This window comes from Culex pipiens, chromosome 3 (genome assembly GCF_016801865.2).
Source record: "Culex pipiens pallens isolate TS chromosome 3, TS_CPP_V2, whole genome shotgun sequence".
Taxonomy (NCBI): domain Eukaryota; kingdom Metazoa; phylum Arthropoda; class Insecta; order Diptera; family Culicidae; genus Culex; species Culex pipiens.
In genome coordinates this window covers 167,435,283-167,455,179 of record NC_068939.1, presented here as the reverse complement: position 1 = coordinate 167,455,179, position 19,897 = coordinate 167,435,283, and the positions used below count along the sequence as shown (strand labels likewise).

The 19,897-nt window shown below is 32.1% G+C and overlaps 1 protein-coding gene across 3 annotated transcripts in view; it reads right to left on the bottom strand.

The window, feature by feature from the left end:
• Positions 1–19,897, bottom strand: part of LOC120419152 (band 7 protein AGAP004871-like) — a 99,605-nt gene that overhangs the window by 70,125 nt on the left and 9,583 nt on the right. Inside the window, exon 2 of one of the 3 annotated variants that reach the window (XM_039581798.2) lies at positions 8,934–8,966. The exons of 1 other annotated variant lie outside the window; for it this stretch is intronic. In XM_039581798.2, the coding sequence (XP_039437732.1) occupies positions 8,934–8,966 (33 nt within the window). Of the gene's footprint in view, positions 1–608; positions 970–8,933; positions 8,967–19,897 lie in introns of those variants that run through there. One more of the 3 variants, XM_039581813.2, reaches the window with a different exon arrangement.

Below are 19,897 nucleotides of genomic sequence, written 5' to 3'. Positions count from 1 at the left end.
AGGCAATGCTGTAGAGCAAATAATTTGATTTGATGTGCTTATAAAAAAAAATTAGAATTTTTCTAATTTTCAATTGTTTTCAGAAATTTTTGAACTGAAGTCTTATTTCAATAGAAGATCAGTTTGAAATGTAGTTATTTTCTTATTTTCGAAAATCTCAATCAAGTTCAAGATAATCCGTTAAAAATGGAAGTTATGGAAACGTTCACAAGTCACAAAAAGCTTGTCGCAATCAATTTTAAATTAATTTAAAACAACCAACCCCAATCTAAACAATCGCCGAATTCTAGTTCATCTTCAAACGCCGCATCTCCCCCGGTACTAATCAATCACACCAACACCCGCGTTCACTGAAAAACACGGTTTAAAATTTCACACCACATTCGAGGAACGTAGTTTCTCAACACAGAAAAAAAGACAAATACAAATCACGGCATCAAATTCGGCCACGTGTGATTTTCGGTGTTTTTTTTTTTGTCGAAAAAAAAATTCCCCTTTCTTTCGCGCTTAGACAACAAAAACCATCAATCACAGAATCCCGCGTGAACTCCGAGACAGGTTTACAACGGGGCCTAGTAGGCGGCGTGGGTGGCTTGGATTCTACGTACGATTCTGTTTGGACTTCCACCGGGGCAGCTCGAACGATTGCTGGTGGGGTTGACGAAGTTGCTGATGCTGGGGCTGCTGCTGCTGCGCCTGCAACGGCTGGTGCTGGGGATGATGCTGGTTGTGCATGGCCTACTACGACTACTAAGACTACGGTTACGACTACTAACGGCTACTACGACTAACACTAACGCGACACAACCGTGACCCAGGACACTTGGATTTGCTTCTATAGCTGTCAGGGAATCGCCATGCATCAATATTGCTAACTAAAAGCCGTTCTCGTGTCGATTTGCGGCTTCTTCGACGATTGTAAACACACACACACGCGTCCGCTCGCGCTCACTTCACAACGACAACAAAGGAGGCGGATAAAACAATGGCGCTGCTCTTCCGCGCCCGGTTTCGCAGCGTTCCGACGTGATACTGAGCGGAGGACGACTTTTTTGTCGGTGGTCCACCCCACGGAGAGTGTGTCTCGGGGCCAGAATTTTGTAACAACCGACGGCCACGACGCCGCCAGACGACGAGAAGCGAAAACACCACGAGACAAAAGCGCCTGCTACGACGACGACTACTACTACGAACAACAAACAGTCCGCACCACCCGACCTCTCCTGTCATGGCCTGCGCTACTATCACTGGGTGCCATCTCTCTCTCTCGCGCGCGCTGTCTCTCTCTCTCTCGGGGTTGGACCAAACAAGATTCGTCCGTTTTCGTCCGGTTCTTGCCACTCTATTTGGCCAGACTGGTAGTAGTCGATGATACACTCAAAACAATAGAGTGGAGACAAAATGGCGCCACGCTGGGAAGGAGCGCGCGTCAGTTGATTGGCGAAGATGGCCGAAGTGATAACGGCGGCGGGCTGAACCAAAAAGGTGGAAGCGCACGGTTGATCAAGGCTTTTGGCGGAGAGAGGGAAGCGATCTGGTGAAACCCTTTCGCTGAAAAGGTATTTATTTTTCGATTGATATGTTAATTTAATTTTGATTGAGTCTTAATGCGATCGCTCCTTTTGTCGCACACAGTTAAATTTTTTTTATTAATATTGCTTCTGAAAATAATCTCTATTAACACTCTACTGCCCATTTTTTTTTTGATTTTTTTTATTTATCCCATGTTTAGGAGGTCATTCTGAGCAACTTTTGATCTACGAAAAACTTTACTTCTCTTGTTTTATGTTTTTCTTGTTCCATTTATAGTATTTTAATTTGCATTACCACCCTACATCCTATGATTACATTTTGCCTTTCTAAATTTTTCATGTTTTTACAGTCACTTTAACAATTTTTTGCTTGTTTTTCACAATTGTTTTGCTATTATAGAATGGAACCATTATCATTAAAATTGTAAAAAATGCGTAGAGGCTTAGTCTGTGACTTTCTCCAACATTTCTGGATTTAATTCCCATTCAATCGATTAACACTGCCTACTTTGATATTTTTAAGGATGAAAACATTTTTTCTGAAACATAAAATTATTTAAAAATTTTGATGACATTTATGAAATTATTTTATTAGAATCATAAAAAAAACTCAGTAGGCGGTGTTAATTGTTTGTATGGGTATTAAATCCAGAAATTTTTGGAGAAAGTCACTTTTTTTTACGAAATTGGGTATACAGTATGTAAAAAAAGTATTTACACCCCTTGGGCACTATGCACATTTTGTGATGAAACATGTAAAAAATTTGACAGAAACCTAGTACTACGTTTTGTTCAGAAACTCATGCCAAACATGTTGCTACAAAAAGCTCATGAAAAGATGATTTCTATAAAAAGTTATATAACAAATACTATTACGAAAATAAAAAAGGTGCAAAAAAAGTTTGTACACCTTTCGAAAAAACTAACACAAATAATGTTATTTCTTGACAAATCACCATAAATCCAGTCTCCAAACTCCAAATAGGCATCCTTGACTGATTAAAAAAATAATTTGGATTGAATATAAAGTTTACTGACTACTTAGTATAAAAGTTTATATAACTCTGGAAATTCTATATAAAACTTATCTAAACTTAATTTTGCAAACTTTTAATTCAACTAAATGTCAATATATTACCATAGAATTGCTAAGTAAACATTTTGGAGAGGGTATAACACCGTTGTGGGGGTCTTTGTATCGCTAGAATAGATTTTTCGTTGGAATTTCGTACCAACCCGGAATTACGTCGTTGGAAAATCCTCCGGCATCCAAAGCGGTCCACGATTCACAAGTCAACCTATGTGGCATCGAAAAGGGCATAAAATTTCCGATCTTTTGATACCCATACATCTAGGTTTTCTATAAAACCCTCGTTTTTAAATACCTAAGCAAAAACGTTGTTATGGTTTCGTTTGAGCAACCTGCAATTAAAAGATCGGAAATTTTATGCCCTTTTCGATTCCACATACACTCAAAAAAATGAGTTCGCGTAAACGTGAACAGCCTTCATGCCAACGGGAACCAGGAAGAAAACTGTTCACTTTCATGGTGCAATGCACTATAAAAGTTGAACAGTTTTCTTCCTGGTTCCCGTTGGCATGAAGGCTGTTCACGTTTACGCGAACTCATTTTTTTGAGTGTAGGTTGACTTGTGAATCGTGTACCGGTTCGGATGTCGGCGGATTGTCCGACGACGTAATTCCGGGTTGGTACGAAATTCCAACGAAAAATCTATTCTATCGATACTAAAACGGTGGGTATAACCCCACTCCAAAATGTTTATTTAGCAATTTTATGGTAATATATTGACATTTAGTTGAATTAAAAGTTTGCAAAATTAAGTTTAGATAAGTTTTATATAGAATTTCCAGAGTTATATAAACTTTTATACTAAGTAGTCAGTAAACTTTATATTCAATCCAAATTATTTTTTTTAATCAGTCAAGGATGCCTATTTGGAGTTTGGAGACTGGATTTATGGTGATTTGTCAACAAATAACATTATTTATGTTAATTTTTCGAAAGGTGTACAAACTTTTTTTGCACCTTTTTTATTTTCGTAATAGTATTTGTTATATAACTTTTTATAGAAATCATCTTTTCATGAGCTTTTTGTAGCAACATGTTTGGCATGAGTTTCTGAACAAAACGTAGTACTAGGTTCCTGTCAAATTTTAAATTTTTTACATGTTTCATCACAAAATGTGCAGTGCCCAAGGGGTGTAAATACTATTTTTTCATACTGTATCTCTGCAAATATTGAACCAAAATTGGTACTTTTTATGGAAATTGTTCAAAAAATTGTTCTCTACAATGTGATTTATAAATGTTGTATGGCAGAGGATTGAAAAAATAATGTTGGGAACCTTTTGGGTAAAAAATAGCTTTTAAATGAAATACTCTAAGTTTAGCAATGGATTAAGCTCGATTTTGTATCTGGGCAATCTGTTGCTTTATTTTCATGAAAAATTGTACAAAGAAAAGATTTTTAATTGGTCGTTTTGAGGTTTCCAGCTTGGATGTTGGGGTTATTTCAAAGAAAGCTAGAAATCTGGTAAATTTGGGTTGGAAACTTTTGATTTGAGGTCAAATATGTAATTTAGAGTCGCTTGAGGCACATTCATAAGAAATTTGATGGATATGAACATGAACCCATCGATTTCAAAAATGTCCCCCGACGAAATATTTCGGTATACCACGCAAAATGTCGGGAAAGAGCCCTTCTTTCATGGTGCCAAATATCAGACTTGCCGAATTTGTTATGTTAATGTTCTCGGAAAAATACACCGTGCAAATCAGAACAATGTTTTTTCGGTGCTTTTTAAGCTTCAAAACAAAACTATTACTGTGTATCGTTTGACTGGAGTAAGATAACGCCGGCATGCTTTCTTTTGGAAAATTTTGGAGAATTTTCTCAATTTTAACAAAAATCGACCATGTCGAGTCACCCTAATATACACTAAGCGTAAATTTGGTAGGTATAAACTTTGACAGTGCAATTTTCTAATTTGAACTTTGAAAAAAGTACCACAAAATGCTGTTTAAACTCGAATATTTACTAAAAATATTTTAAATATTTTTTTCCCTAAAGTATGAAGATTTTTCGAAGTGAACCATTTCATTGAGAATGCAGACATAAACGAAATAAAATGTTTCAGCAATCAAGTTTACACGATTGTTTTCGTTGATGATTTTTTTTTGTATTTTTTTTGCAATTTTGCTCCATGATTTTTCAGCTTAAAAAAATAATGGTGAGGAGTCAAAAAAATTATTAAAAATTGGTATTAGCCTAGCTTTAGAAGAAAATAAAATAAAAATAAAGTGCTCTAAATGCAACGTTAAGTCTTCTTACTTACGATTTTTTAACAGATAAACTTAGCGTACATTTCAAGATTTTAAATTTTATTTTCAAGTACTACGGATAATTCTCTTAAATCTTATTGTATACCTCAATTTTTAGGCCGACTTCGCCAAAATACGCGATAAACAATTTTAATTTGAATGTTTAAAATGAAAAAGGAAAAACGACATCAATATCTTTTAACGGTGCTCTGTTGATATGCAGGATGATTTTTATTTCCGAATTAAGGTGAAACCGGTTCATCTATTTCAAGGAAATTTGTTCATTACTATAAAACACTGTGTATCTCATTCTATTTAACAGATTTCTACACCATAATGAATCAGCATAAGCTAGTTGTACCTTTCTTGTAGGTGCTGAAGGAATTTTTGTTCTAAATCAAATGTGTCTTTGAAATGTATATAATTTTGTGATGCAATCATTAAAATTGATTGAAGTCGTAACCTTAAATTGAAAGTTGTTGATTGATAATTCTGTGAGTCTTTTTTATATGAAGAAATTTTTACCATTTCTGTCAGTGCACTTTTTAATGTTTTGTTTTTCTGTTTATTATTTTTGAAGAAGTTTCTATATGAACATTTATAAGGACAGGAATATTAATGAATTTTTCAAACGTTTTTATAACTATTTTCAGCATTATTATTTATTGCCTTGCTGCGTTTAAATTATTGATAAAACGATTAAGAAAAGAACATTTACTCAACTAACATTGATCACAATTTAAACAGTTTTCAAGCGTCTCAATAAACATCTTGAATTAGTATTTTCTTTTTTCCAATTTTTATATTTTTAAGTGATTATTTGAATAGTATTTTTTATTTACGAAGTAACGTATAGCTCCTGCTTTGGATTACGTATTCACATTTTAATATTTTTTGTTTTTTTAACCTTGAACTTTTTTTTAAGGGATGAAACTTTAAATAATTTCTTTTTACGTGTTTGAATCCGTGGAAATTTTTTAAATGCAAAGTGTTTTTTTAATCATAAACACAACATTGCATTGAAACATAATAAAGTCTAGAATCTAGATACATAATGATAAAAACTTCATGGATTTGGGTCAGATTGAGCGAGCTTGAAAAATCTTGAAAAACAGTCGTTACTTTTAAGAGCGAGTCCACGATCAGGGCATACCCCTTTGTATGGGACGTCGTTTGGCCTGAAATTTTCAGGGGTTGTTTGTACATATAAAACTAGCATCTGGCCAAAATATGAGCACTCTCGGTCAACGGGAAGTGGGGCAAATCGGGACACAAAGTTTGAAGGGTCAAAAACGTAAAAAATCTTAAAAAGGCTATAATTTAGGGAAAATTCAATTTATTTTCAAAATTCAAAATGCATCTGAAAGGGCTTAAAAAATTCAACTACAGTCGACTCTCTGGTAGTCAATATCCAAGGGACCGTCGAGGAAGAGAATCATCAGTTTACAGAACGATGCAAAAAGAAGACTCGATTGAAAATATTTTTTTCTTGATACCCAGCTATGGGAGAGAATCATGGCGACGTCCATCAAACAAAAACAAACTAATGTCAAACACCCTTCAAAGCTTTGTTTCGCCAAGAAAAATGTCTATGCAAGCCATGAGAAAGTGAAATTATTGACAACCGGAAGAGATTTTTAAAGCAAATAGAATCCAAGGGACCGTCGAGGAAGAGATCCTTCAAGCAAGGGAAAATATTGAGGAATGAAGATAATTGAAGTATGCAGATTGAAGGGACTGAAGAATTCATCGATAGATGGAGAATTATTGATATCGAGAAGATCGACAGCCAGAGAGTCGACTGTAAATGCAGGATAGAGCATTCCAATTGGTTAAACCTAAAGGGAGTGTTCCATCCAGATATCAACTCGGTTCGACCTGCAGCTTGTAGGGTTAGGGTAGTTTAACATATTGAATAGACACTTTTACTTTTAGTGAATTTCTTGGTTGTAAATTTGTGCTCGGGGACCCTTTAGATCCCATTTTCTGGTGATAATTTTTATCATATTCGTGTTTCTGAGATAATTTCACAATAGAAACATGCATAAAATTTTTTATTTTCACCCATTTTAACCCCTTTAAAAATTAAAGTTCAACAAAATCTTCGATTCCCATTTAATGAAAATCAAGCTCGTTTCCAAGGATACTAAATGACACCAGAAAAAAGCAGCTTTTTAATTTTTTTTAATTTTTATTTTTAAAAGGGTTAAAATGGATCAAAATAAACATTTTTATTCATGTTTCTATTGTGAAATTGTCTCAGAAACACGAATATGATAAAATTATTACCAGAAAATGGGATCTAAGGGGTCCCCCGAGCACAAATTTACAACCAAAAAATTCACTAAAAGTAAAAGTGTCTATTCAATATGTTAAACTGCCTTACCCAAAGCGTTCTCTGTCTCAGATGGTAGTCCCAGATGTCCCCTTCAAGCTGCAGGTCGAACCGAGTTGATATCTGGATGGAACACTTTTTTATTTGAGTTTGAAAATTATGCTATTTTTTCACTAAAATGCCAATAACTCCCTTTAGATTTAACCAATTTGAATGCTCTATCCTGCATTTTGTTGCATTTTTAAGCCCATTCAGATGCATTTTGAATTTTGAAAATAAATTGAATTTTGCCTAAGTTATAGCCTTTTTAAGATTTTTGACGTTTTTGAACCTTCAAACTTTGTGTCCCGATTTGCCCCCCTTCCCGTTGACCTAGAGTGCTCATATTTTGGCCAGATGCTAGTTTTATATGTACAAACAACTCCTGAAATTTTCAGGCAGATTGGTGAGGTCAATGCGAGATGGATATGCTTTGCTCGTGGACTCGCTCTTAAAAATTTTCAGTTATAATTTGGTGCGCAATAGTTATTTTTCTTGAAATTTTGATTTGTTTAGTTTTCAACTTTTTACTTTGACTGATCATTGGTAGAGCTTGTGGTTTTACGCGATTTCGCGAAAGCCGCGTAATCAATGAAATTTGTCCTTAACCGTGAAATTTCGTAAATACCGCGAAATGGCGAGAAGCTTTTATTAATTAATTAAAAAATTGTCCCTACGATTATCTGAACATTAAGTTTTTTAATCAGCAATCCACTAGATTTTTTACAGGCATTTTGAAACAAATTTTCGAAAATATTGTTTTTTAATATGTTTTACAAAAAAATCAGAAATAAGCTTTGTTTGTAAGAACTAAGGATAATACCATTTGATGTTCAAAGCATGCTATAACACATGAAAATTTGTTCAATGATAGAGAACGCAGAGCAGTTGAGCTATTTATTTTTGAATCTCGGTAAAATGTATTTCAATAAATATCAAGGAAAGTATGACACCAGTTCTGCTCAGAAATAAAGTTTTTTTATTCTGTTAAAAAAATTTAAGCACTTTGTAACATTTTATAATTTCTGGACTTATCAATAACAAATTTTAAACAAAACTGTTTTAAATGACATTTAGGCTAAACTTTTTTGAAAAACTCATATTTTCCCTTTTCCTGAGAATGATAAGCAAAAAAAAATTTATATCTCTTATTTTACTGACTCTACTTTTGGTGAATTGGTCGATTTATTTTAAAAATATTTTAGTAAATTTAAATTAAAAAATCTCAGTAAAATCACAATAAAATCAGTTGGCTGAATCGCAAATTCCTCAAATTAAAAGTTTGCAACTAATAACGTTTTCAGTAACTTTCTGTACACAACTTTTTTATTATAAATATCACAATTTTGCGTTAATACTAAGCATATTTTAGAGTACCGTGTAATTGCAGTGAAATTAAAAAAAAAATTAACATTAATTTTTTTTTGCTGTTAAAAATCACTAGCCAATATCATTGGTAATCACACTGAGCAAATTTTTGAGGAGATTCAGTTATTATCACTTTTCATATTTTTCATATTTTGGAATCTTCAAATATTTCATCGTGATTGTTTTATAGTATGAACAGAAATCGCACCCTATGCAACCAATAAAAATAAAATGAAAACAAGGGGTTAGGGAAAAGCCTGCTATTTGTTAACATAAGTAATCTAGTAAAACTTCACACAATTATTAGATAGCTTACGTTCTGATCCACGAAGCCATAGAAACGTCTTGCCTACGGAGCAGAGAAAAAAGGATCTGTCAGTAGTTGGGACTTGTTACAAAAATAATGCGTTTTCTTAGGCTAAGTTGTTAGCAATTTGGTTGACATTGAATTCCCTCCAAAAGTCGCAAATTCTTAAAAAAAATTAGTTTAATTATTTATTTCATAAAATTGCAAATTTCAAAATTAAAAAATTCTAAACCACAGTCCTGTTCGGTGTGCTGCACCGCTGGCAGGCAGAACATGGACGAAAGGGAGCGTTGTCTTGTCGACCGGAAGGCAGAACATGTGAGGCGAGAGTTAGTGAATAAGTGAATGAGTGAGAGCATAAGACAAAAAGAGACCGAATGGGAAATGCAAGGAAAGAGAAAATTGGGAAATTATGGGAACGCTCAAGAAGAAGGATAAACATGAATGCGATGGGGTTGTTCTAGAGGAATAGTTATGAATTTTATTAAGTGTTTTTTTTTAGTTAAATTGTAAAAATATTATTATAAAATAAGATAAGATTTAAAATATCCAAATTCATCCCAGAACCACCCACCAACCTTCATCCCCCTGGAAAAAAAATCGCGATAAAAAACACAAGCGAAATTGCTCCTCAGCCAACTTGGACGACTTACTTATGCCAGGGCACACACCACAAGCAGTTCCTCGTGGCCTACTGGCTTGCAGCTCAATGTGTATGTAATGTTCTTGCCTGCCTTCTTGAATGGGAACAACTTGGGAGGATATTGCCATGGCTACCGTCGGCATACCGATTGCTGGCAGCCAGGCCACTTTCTTTTTGAGGTTGGAACCCATATCGTGGCGAAGGAATTGGGGGCCCCAGTAATTGGGATCGCGCCAGGAAGTAGGGAGAAGCGCTTAAATGGGCGAAATCGCCTTTCAACTTTTGGCGTTTATTTCGAAATATTAGAAGACTTTACACGAATGTTTTAATATTTAAAGGTCAGAACATAATATTAATATGTATAACTAAAGAATAACTAAAAAAAAGCAAAGAAGCCCGTCCAAGAGTTCCAGCCAGCATTATCGCACGACTTCCGGTAGTACCTTCCACTGCATTTCCGTGCACCTTTCTTCCCCCCAGCATGTAGGTTAGGTGAATATCTCCGCACCCATAAAAAATACTAGCACATATCCTTGAATTCTCGAGGCTCCTCTATCGCACCGGCATCGCCATCGTCCTTTTGCCAGTCACGACGACGAGCACGTGGTCGTTTCAAGATGTATCTCGGAATGCCGAATGAGAGCATAAAATACAAAATATGTTTTGGTCACATACGACGAGGCCTACTTTGCCCTGAGGTCCTTCTCTCTGGAAAAGGTGATGACTATCGTCGTTTTGGGGCGTTAAAGGTAAGTCTAAAGTACCCAGTACAACGTACGCTTATAGCCATCGAAAGTGTATCTACACTTGCCATTTTTGGGGAGAAGCAACCCCCCGAACATGACTTTTTGTACGTGTGAAAGTGACTGTGCACGGAGAGACTGTGCCCAGAAATTTTAACAATTAAAATTGTTGATTTTACTTTCGTAAATTTTAACAAAAACGTACTTGTCACTGCCAATTTTCAGTTAAATTAACAAAAATTCAGTATTAATTTAATAACCTGTTTGTTGAAAATGCTAAAGGCAAAAAGCTAACAGATTTCCCGAACTCGAATGATCGTGCTCGACTGTTAGCTTTGGTTTTAGAAAAATCAAGAATTATTTTGGTTGAATATAATTTACATTTGGTTGAATATTTAAAAGATGAACTTGGGTTTGTTTACGTCTGTCATTTGAAGTCAGGATTCGAACGAGAGCGGTCGATTTGTTGAGTTTGTGTTGTTAATTATGAAGTGAGAGGATGTGAAAGGTGAAAATTACACTATTTGGCTAATATTGAAGTGGCAAATCAAAGTGTCGCAACTGGGGAGGTGGAATTGGTGAGTAGGTTTGTTGATGGTTTCTTTGCAGGTGATAAACTATGAAGAGCAAGAGGACAACCTTCGCCATGACGACCTCTAATGGGAGTGAGTTAAACACGTTATAAGAATGTTTGATGGAAAGAGAGGGCAGTAGAAGGGAGATGCGGGCAAACTCTTAACGGATGGAGCATCCCGGGCAAATTTAACAAAATGTTGGTTAATCCAAGTAAGTATGGGTTTATTTTTGCACAATAATTTATCTAATGTGATTCTTATAAGAAAACTGAATGATTTAAAAGCTTCACGCTTACGACGGATAAAATCTTAATGAACCATTATTTTTTTTTTCAGAATCATCAATTATAAAATAAATAGAAATGCGTACACATGACAACATAAAAAATAGAGATGAAGTAAAATATCAAAAAATAAAATCTATAAAATATATAAAAGAAGATAATTATTATCTTGAGAGTTTTGTTGCAATACGTCTGCTCAATAAACTGGTATGTTAAACTCAAAATATTTTTTTCAGGATTCGGAGTACGTTGTATAAATTAAATCAAATGCAGTGAAAATGTGTTGCCAAAAGTAATTGTTAAATTAATGCAAGCTTGGTAAGTAGCATTATTGATATTTCTTCTTTCCTCATTATAATTACATTTATTTACGTTCCTTTTTTCAGTTTATAGCCGAAATTAAGAATTTTGTATTAAATTACTAATAAATTCCAAATGTCTATTTGCAGCAAAAGGTTCACTTTGGTGGAAATTCTGTGTTCCACAGTCATGGTAAGTGAATACAACACTTAATTTTATACAACATAATACAAATATAAGCTTTAAATTTGGTGAAAATTTTGCTCGGTTTCTATTTTTAAGAAATTCACGAGAAATTTGTAATATGCTTTTTTATTATTTTTTTTTAAATTAATTTAATGTAATTTTTTTAAACATTAGTCAAACTTCACATGTTTTATAACAACAGTTAAAACAAAATGTTTTGATGCGTTTTTAACAGTAATTTAACAATTTAAGCCAAAAAAAAACAAATTAGTACAAAACGTTAAATTTTTAGGCAGAATAAATGCGAAAATAAAAAAACTCAGCATAAATTTGTGAGGCATTGTTATAAAATTTACTGCAAATTCAATAAAAATATTGCTAACAACAGCTAATTATTGACTACATGTACGAATATTTTTTTTGTATTCAAGTAAGGCATTAGTTAAAATATAGCTAGAAAATCGGCCCAGCCTATATCGTTAGATAATTAAAGAAAATATATATCAACTCTTACATAAATTATATCTAATAAAGAAATGTTTTGTTACAAACCACTAATAATTTACTCCATGCAAAAATATTTCGGTTGATACAACGAAAAAAATTGTTGAAAAATAGTTGAAAAATATGTTCCAGCCAGTTTTTAACAGAATATTCCACAATATTTCAGCTGAAAACAAGAAATTTTTAGTTAATTTTCTGAAAAAAATATTCTAGCAGTCGACTGCTAGAATTTTTTTCGGCCATTTAACCAACAAAAAATGCAATTCCAACTATTTTTTTAGTTAATTTTAGTAACTGGTGGTCAGCAATTTCGGGTTAACAAAATCAACAATCGATTGTTGAAAGAAAACTGTGTAAAAAATTAACCCATACTTTTAGTTAAATTAACCAAGATTTTCTTAGATTTGCCCCGGCCGGTCTCTCCGTGTGTGTGTGTGTGTGTGTGTGTGTGTGTTTATGCTGTTGAAAGATTGCGCCCAAATTCAACCAGATTAGGATGCAGACGCCGTGGCCAATATCTGCCGAGGCTTGCCTGCCTGCCCTGGTGTACGCGCCCTCGGGCATTGAAAGTAACCTTTGATGGCCTACTTTGGCCTGGTCCGGGAGGATCGTGCTTTTTCCTGTAACACATGGTCGCATGTGATTATAATCTTGTTTATATTTTTATAAGTTTTTTGCGAGGATTTTTTTTCTACGCAATTTGAATTTGAAATAAAAGATTACTTGAAACTAAAAGCATTAACATCTGACAATCCTAACTCAATTCATGACCACTTAAATATTCTGAATCGACTAAGAGACGTAAGCGACATTTTACAAAATAGTGTTTTGATATTTTTTCCTTATAGAATAGCATCAAATCAATATGATATAATCTTATCTAATCTAATCTAATCTAATCTAATCCAATCCAATCTAATCTAATCTAATCTAAAAAAAATCAAATAGCATCTAATCTAATCTAATCTAATCTAATCTAATATAATCTAATCTAATCTAATCTAATCTAATCTAATCTAATCTAAACTAATCTAATCTAATCTAATCTAATCTAATCTAATCTAATCTAATCTAATCTAATCTAATCTAATCTAATCTAATCTAATCTAATCTAATATAATCTAATCTAATCTAATCTAGTCTTATCTAATCTAATCTTATCTAATCTAGTCTAATCTAATCTTATCTAATCTAATCTAATCTAATCTAATCTAATCTAATCGAATCTAATATAATCTAATCTAACCAAATCTAATCTAATCTAATCTAATCTTATCTAATCTAATCTAATCTAATCTAATCTAATCTAATCTAATATAATCTAATCTAATCTAATCTAATCTTATCTAATCTAATCTAATCTAATATAATCTAATCTAATCTAATCTAAACTAATCTAATCTAATCTAATCTAATCTAACCAAATCTAATCTAATCTAATCTAATCTAATCTAATCTAATCTAATCTAATCTAATCTAATATAATCTAATCTAATCTAATCTAGTCTTATCTAATCTAATCTTATCTAATCTAGTCTAATCTAATCTTATCTAATCTAATCTAATCTAATCTAATCTAATCTAATCTAATCGAATCTAATATAATCTAATCTAACCAAATCTAATCTAATCTAATCTTATCTAATCTAATCTAATCTAATCTAATCTAATCTAATCTAATCTAATCTAATCTAATCTAATCTAATCTAATCTAATCTAATATAATCTAATCTAATCTAATCTAATCTAATCTTATCTAATCTAATCTAATCTAATCTAATCTAATCTAATCTAATCTAATCTAATCTAATCTAATCTAATCTAATCTAATCTAATCTAATCTAATCTAATCTAATCTAATCTAATCTAATCTAATCTAATCTAATCTAATCTAATCTAATATAATCTAATCTAATCTAATCTAATCTTATCTAATCTAATCTAATCTAATTATATCTAATCTAAAAAAATCAAATAGTATCTAATCTAATCTTATCAAATTTAATCTAATCTAATCGAACACAACCACCCCCCCCCCCCGTAGTTTTTTCACCATACTAAATTTTCTATAATTTTTTTGTGTATGGAGCGTGTTTTTTCACCATTTTCTTTTTTATTTTAGAAACAAAAAATAAGGAGAACAATTCTAAGGAATCCAAGAAGCAGCTAAATGTTTTAATATATTTAAAAATCAGTCCAGGTGTTTATGTTTTTAACGGTGCTCCTGTATAAAAGATTTTTTTTTTATTTTGGTTCATTTTTTTTTAACTCTTATGTTTGAAGAATCACGGGATTTTGCAAAAATATATCTGCCATTTTTATTTAAATAATTTGCAATTTTTTATATTCAAATTTCAAGAAGCAGCTAAATGTTTTAATATATTTAAAAAACAGTCCAGGTTTTTTTTGTTTTTAACGGTGCTCCTGTATAAAAGATTTTTTTTATTTTGGTTAATTTTTTTAACTCTTATATTTAATGAATCACGGGATTTTGCAAAAATATATCAGCCATTTTTATTTAAATAATTTGCAATTTTCTATGTTCACATTTCCCCGATTTGACCCTGATTTTTAATTTTCATATTAAGTTTTATCATTCCTCCATTTTTCTTCGGCCATACAACTACTTGTTCTAAAATATGTGATGATCAATGGAAAAGAGAGTTTATCTTTGTATCACACTAGAAACAAAATTTAATCAAAAAATATATTTTTGTCATTAAATGTACTGCCTGCATAAACACATAGCTCGTATTTTCGTGATTTATATTAAATAGAATCAACATAAATATTTCAAACAGGTATAATCTTGAAATCTTTACAGTCTTCAAATTGAAAAATAAAATAAGAATATCATTCAAAGGAATCAAATTTTAGAATCCTATGAGAAAAATTCACAAAAGAATAACTTTATTTTATTTCTGAACATATTTGCCTAAAAAAATATTTTTAAAATTCAGCAAACTCTTTTACTAGGGTTTCTGCAGTCCACAGAATCAGAAATCATATGTTCAAATAATTCATATTCAAATACTTTAAAAATTTCAAAAAATGTGATGTGAATAAAATGTTAAAAAATCGAATAAAATGATTCAAATAGACCTATTTTATTACAAATAATAACAAAACGTTAACAATGTTTACTTTCTAGTTTAAAAACAATTGTACAAGTTTTTTTTAAGAGAAGATTTGGTCATTTTCTTACTTAAATTATTTCATAGCTATTATAATTTTTTCAAATTTTATTACACAGAAAGAGTCCACTGTAATCAAATTTTATATCATTACATTTTTTAGTTTTTAAACCTTTGTTTATGTTATAGTTGAAAAAAATAATTCTGCTTAGTTTTTTTATTTAATGCTTTTTTTGTTTTCATGTATGAAACTATTTTTATATTAATTTATTTAAATGTAATATCTTGTTTCCACTTTTCAGGTGGCACACCTGATTATCTCTTTGTTGATAATAATACTTGCGAAAAATCATGTCCAGAAATTCAGGAATTTCGTCTAGATTTCAGACTATATTGATTATTGATTTCCGATTTTAGAAAGACAATGTTGTCGTATTCAATTAAAAATAGAAAACTATACTGGGATGGAAAAATGGCACATTTAAAAAATTCTTAAAATTTTTGCTAATTTTCTGAGAATTTGGACTTGAAAAAATTGTAACATCCTGAAAAACAAAATCATTTCGACTTTACTTTACTTTAAAATTGATTGCACAAAATTACATTTTGATGATATTTTTTAGATGACAAAATAAGCTATCTTTTGAGTTATGGCAGGTCAAAATTCAATTGACATTGTTGACAGTTTTTCGAAAAAAAACATGATTTTTGAAGAACGAAAATAAATGTTTTTCAGTCTTCTTAAATGTGTGGTTTGAGTTGAAAATTTTGAAAATATTTCTTTCGAAAGATCCGATAATTTCTCGATCCCGATCCCTAAACATAAAGTCACATATTTTTTTCAATTATATCAACGTTTTACAAAAATCATCATTTTTTGAGAAATTGGCAACACTGCAAATGAATTTTAACTAACTTGAGCCATGGCTCAAAATATGTATTTTTTTTAAATCCTATTTTGGACAGTACATTTTTTTGTGTGAAAACGCGAATTTAAAAAAATGGGATTATTTTGTTCAGAGTCAATTTTTTTTACTGAGAACTACAACTTTGCCGCAGACACCAAATCGATCAGAAAATCCGTTGTCGAATTTTTAATATATTAATAGTTTTTCGTATGGACAGCTGTATTGTATTTGTATAAAACTGTATGAAAACTTGTATGAACAACTTATAATGCAAAACCGCTTCTTTTGTCATTGAAAAATAACTCACAAAGTTTCATCAATATTTCAATTATACAAAAATTAAATTTCCAAAATTACTCATTCTTGGGAGAATTGTTCCAATAAACGAATAACCGGAACGAAAATACTTTTTTAAGTTTTCTTAAATGATTTGCATTTATTCTGTTCTCAAAACTAATCCTTATCATGTCCATTCCAAGGTTATCTCCCTCAGAAAATGAAGTCACGGCGCTGCTGCTCCGGACAGCAAACGTGAAGCAATATGAGCATTAAAATAAGTTTTCGAGGAGAGGTAAACTTTGGGGCCTTAAGTTTTTGGCCGGCATGAAAGGACCAAATACCAGGTACCCAACAGGAGTACACCGTGAGTAAATGGATGGACCCGTTTTGGGTACCACACAAAAACCGCTTTAATTTATAATGCTGACCCAGTATGGAAATATGTGGAGTACACGTGGGCACAGATGTGTGGGTTCATAAGTGATTTAGGAATGAGGTCGAACTATATTTTTTTCTTGAAGTTATTCAGTAAGTGGAAGTTAAATTGAACAATAAAAAGTCACTCAAGTTAACAATTTTCACTTTCTTTATCTTGAAACGAAGAAAAACCCATTTCACACTTTGACACCAAATCGCACACAAATGGTCCCATCTGGGTGGCGTGATTTGCGGGGGTGTGGTGTGATGTAATTGCGCCCATAAAAAGACCATCAATTGTTATTTGCCGGCATCTCTTGTTGATGGTGGTGGCGGCGATTCGACCACACTTTTCAAACAATCCAAAGCCAAAATATGAAGCAAAATGTAAAACAAACAAAGCCAGTCTCGGTTTTCTGTTCAGAATGTGTGCCAGCGGCTGTTTAAATTTAACGACACGTTTCTCGTCCTAAAATATGGCACTAAAAGTCATAAATTCGGTGCCGATTTCGAACTCTTTCCTGGCGTCGTCATTGTCGTCGTGGGCCTAATCGTGATTAATATAGCTTGACATCGGGGGGAATTTCTTTTTGGATGTGCTCGACCACAAATATTTTCTAACAAACTGGTACGAAATATTTTCTTTATTTCGACAACTGAACGGTTACTGCTTGACAAGCACCCCGTTGTCGATGTTAGACCATTCATCTTTGCTTGTTGATATCAGGGAGTGGTGGAAAATTACGGAAGAATTGCTCATTTAACTCTCTACTGCCATAGTTTTATTTTTCTTGTTTTGAAGAGATCTCATTGGAAACCTTTTATTCGATGAAATACTTTTGCGGTTTTGAAGTATTTTCATGTTTTTTTTTGTTTCTTAAGGTGCAAAATTAAATTTAACAATCGAAAATAAAATTGTTGTTTGTAAGTTGCACCTCTTTTATGTAATATACACTTTGAGGTTTTTAAATTTTCGAAAAATGTGGTTTATGCAATTTTAAAAGATGTCATGAAGGATAAAAACCCTGCAAAAAAAAGAGTGTTTCATATTAACGAATTTTGAAATAAATAACACCAACCAACTAAATTTCTGCACAAGCCAACTCGAGAAGAAGCATGAAGTTTGGGGTCCCAGCTCCCCAGAAACACGTGCACTTTGAATTTTTCATAAATATTTAGACAGGGCCGAATGGTTTTTTTCCAAAGTTTGTATGGAAAATTAGGGCGGTTCTTCGTACTAGCAAAAATGGCATGCAATATGTGGAAGTAGCGAACAGCATTATAATAAGTCATTATTAATTCGTCCATACACAGTCATTTTTAATTTTCGAGCTCGGCAGAAAAATCTAAGTGTGTAGAATTTTACACAAATTACAGCTGTTCATACAAAAGGTTATTAAAATATTCAATAACCTGAAAACGGATTTTCTGATCGATTTGATTTCTTTGGCAAAGTTGTAGTTCTCGGAAAAAAATAGTCACACTCTAAACAAAATTAACCACTTTTTTAAATTCGATTTTTTACATAAAAAATTTATTGCGCAAAATACACATTTTGAAAAATTGTTATTGTAGTTGTAATTTTATTGAAAAGATATTCTGTTAGTTTACACTGTATATCAGAACAAGGAAGTCTTATGGATACGAGTTAAACTTTAGTAGCGAATTAAAAATGAGAAAAAATGCCATCTTTTGGGCTATGGCTCAAGTTAGTCAAAATTCCTTTCGCAGTGTAGCCAATTTCTCAAAAAATCATGATTTTGCAAATCGTTAACTTTATGTTCTGTGATCAGGAAGTTTTCGGATCTCCCGAAAGAAATATTATCAAAATTTTCAAACTAAACTTCAGTCTTCAAAAATCATGTTTCTTTAAAAAAAATATTTTAACGAACTAGTGCCATAATTCAAAAAATTGCTTATTTAGTTGCCTGAAGAATAGAAAAATTTCGTTATTTTGCGCTATTAAATTTTTGAGTTAAATGTCGAATTATTTTTTTTCAGATTGTAAATATTTTCCAAGACTCTCAGAGAAATGCTTTTTAGCAAAAAAAGAATTAGATTTTTCTTTTTATAATTGAATATGACGAATCTGTCAACAATATGGAAATTATCAAAACTTTTTAAGACCGTTGCAAATATTTTCAAAGTTTATCTCGCCCCCTCTCAAAATTGGTTCAAAAAATCAAGGAGCAAAAAAAAGTAAAAATAAAATTCAATGGAAATAGAAGTTTAATCAACTGAAAACAATCATAAATGCTTTTTTTCTGAATTGAAAATCATATATAGAATGTTTGGGATCGTTTAAAAATATTTTGAGCTTTTATGAAATTGCAATGTTCAGCACTGCAAAAAAATTTTTTCTCGAAAAATAAAATTTCGTTGTTACTTAGAAATTTTGTAATTTATTTTTTTTTACATTTTTTTGCCCCTCCCTTGACTTTGGTCAATCAGAGTCAAGAGACATAAACTTCAAAAAAATATTTGCAACGGCATAAAGCTCAAAATTTAGGTAAAATGCCATGATTTCAGGACTTGATTTTTTAAAGTATTATTGTCAACAAAGAGATTTTCAGGTTTGCCATCTGAAAAGGTTAAATGTATAATCTTTTTGCAATTCCGTCGTGAAACTACTCATTTTCCTGTCATTCTTGAACGACAAAATAGCATACTTTTCTGTACCAAAAATTACAGAATCGAATAGCAACACTTTTCAAAATAAATGCAGAAAAGATCTACTTTCCACCACTGAAATGGGTGCGGAAAAGTTGAACTTTTCAGCACTTGTTTCGAAAAGTAACACTTTTCAATTTTTGCCTTCCTCACCTTACTGAGGAAAGGCTATAAAATCACTCGAAAAATGAACTTCTTAATTCGACCTCGTAGACCTACTTTCAAGTATACCTATCGACTCAGAATCAAATTCTGAGCAAATGTCTGTGCGTGTGTATATCTGTAAGTCCGTGCACCGAAAAAAATGCACTCGATTATCTCCGGACTGGC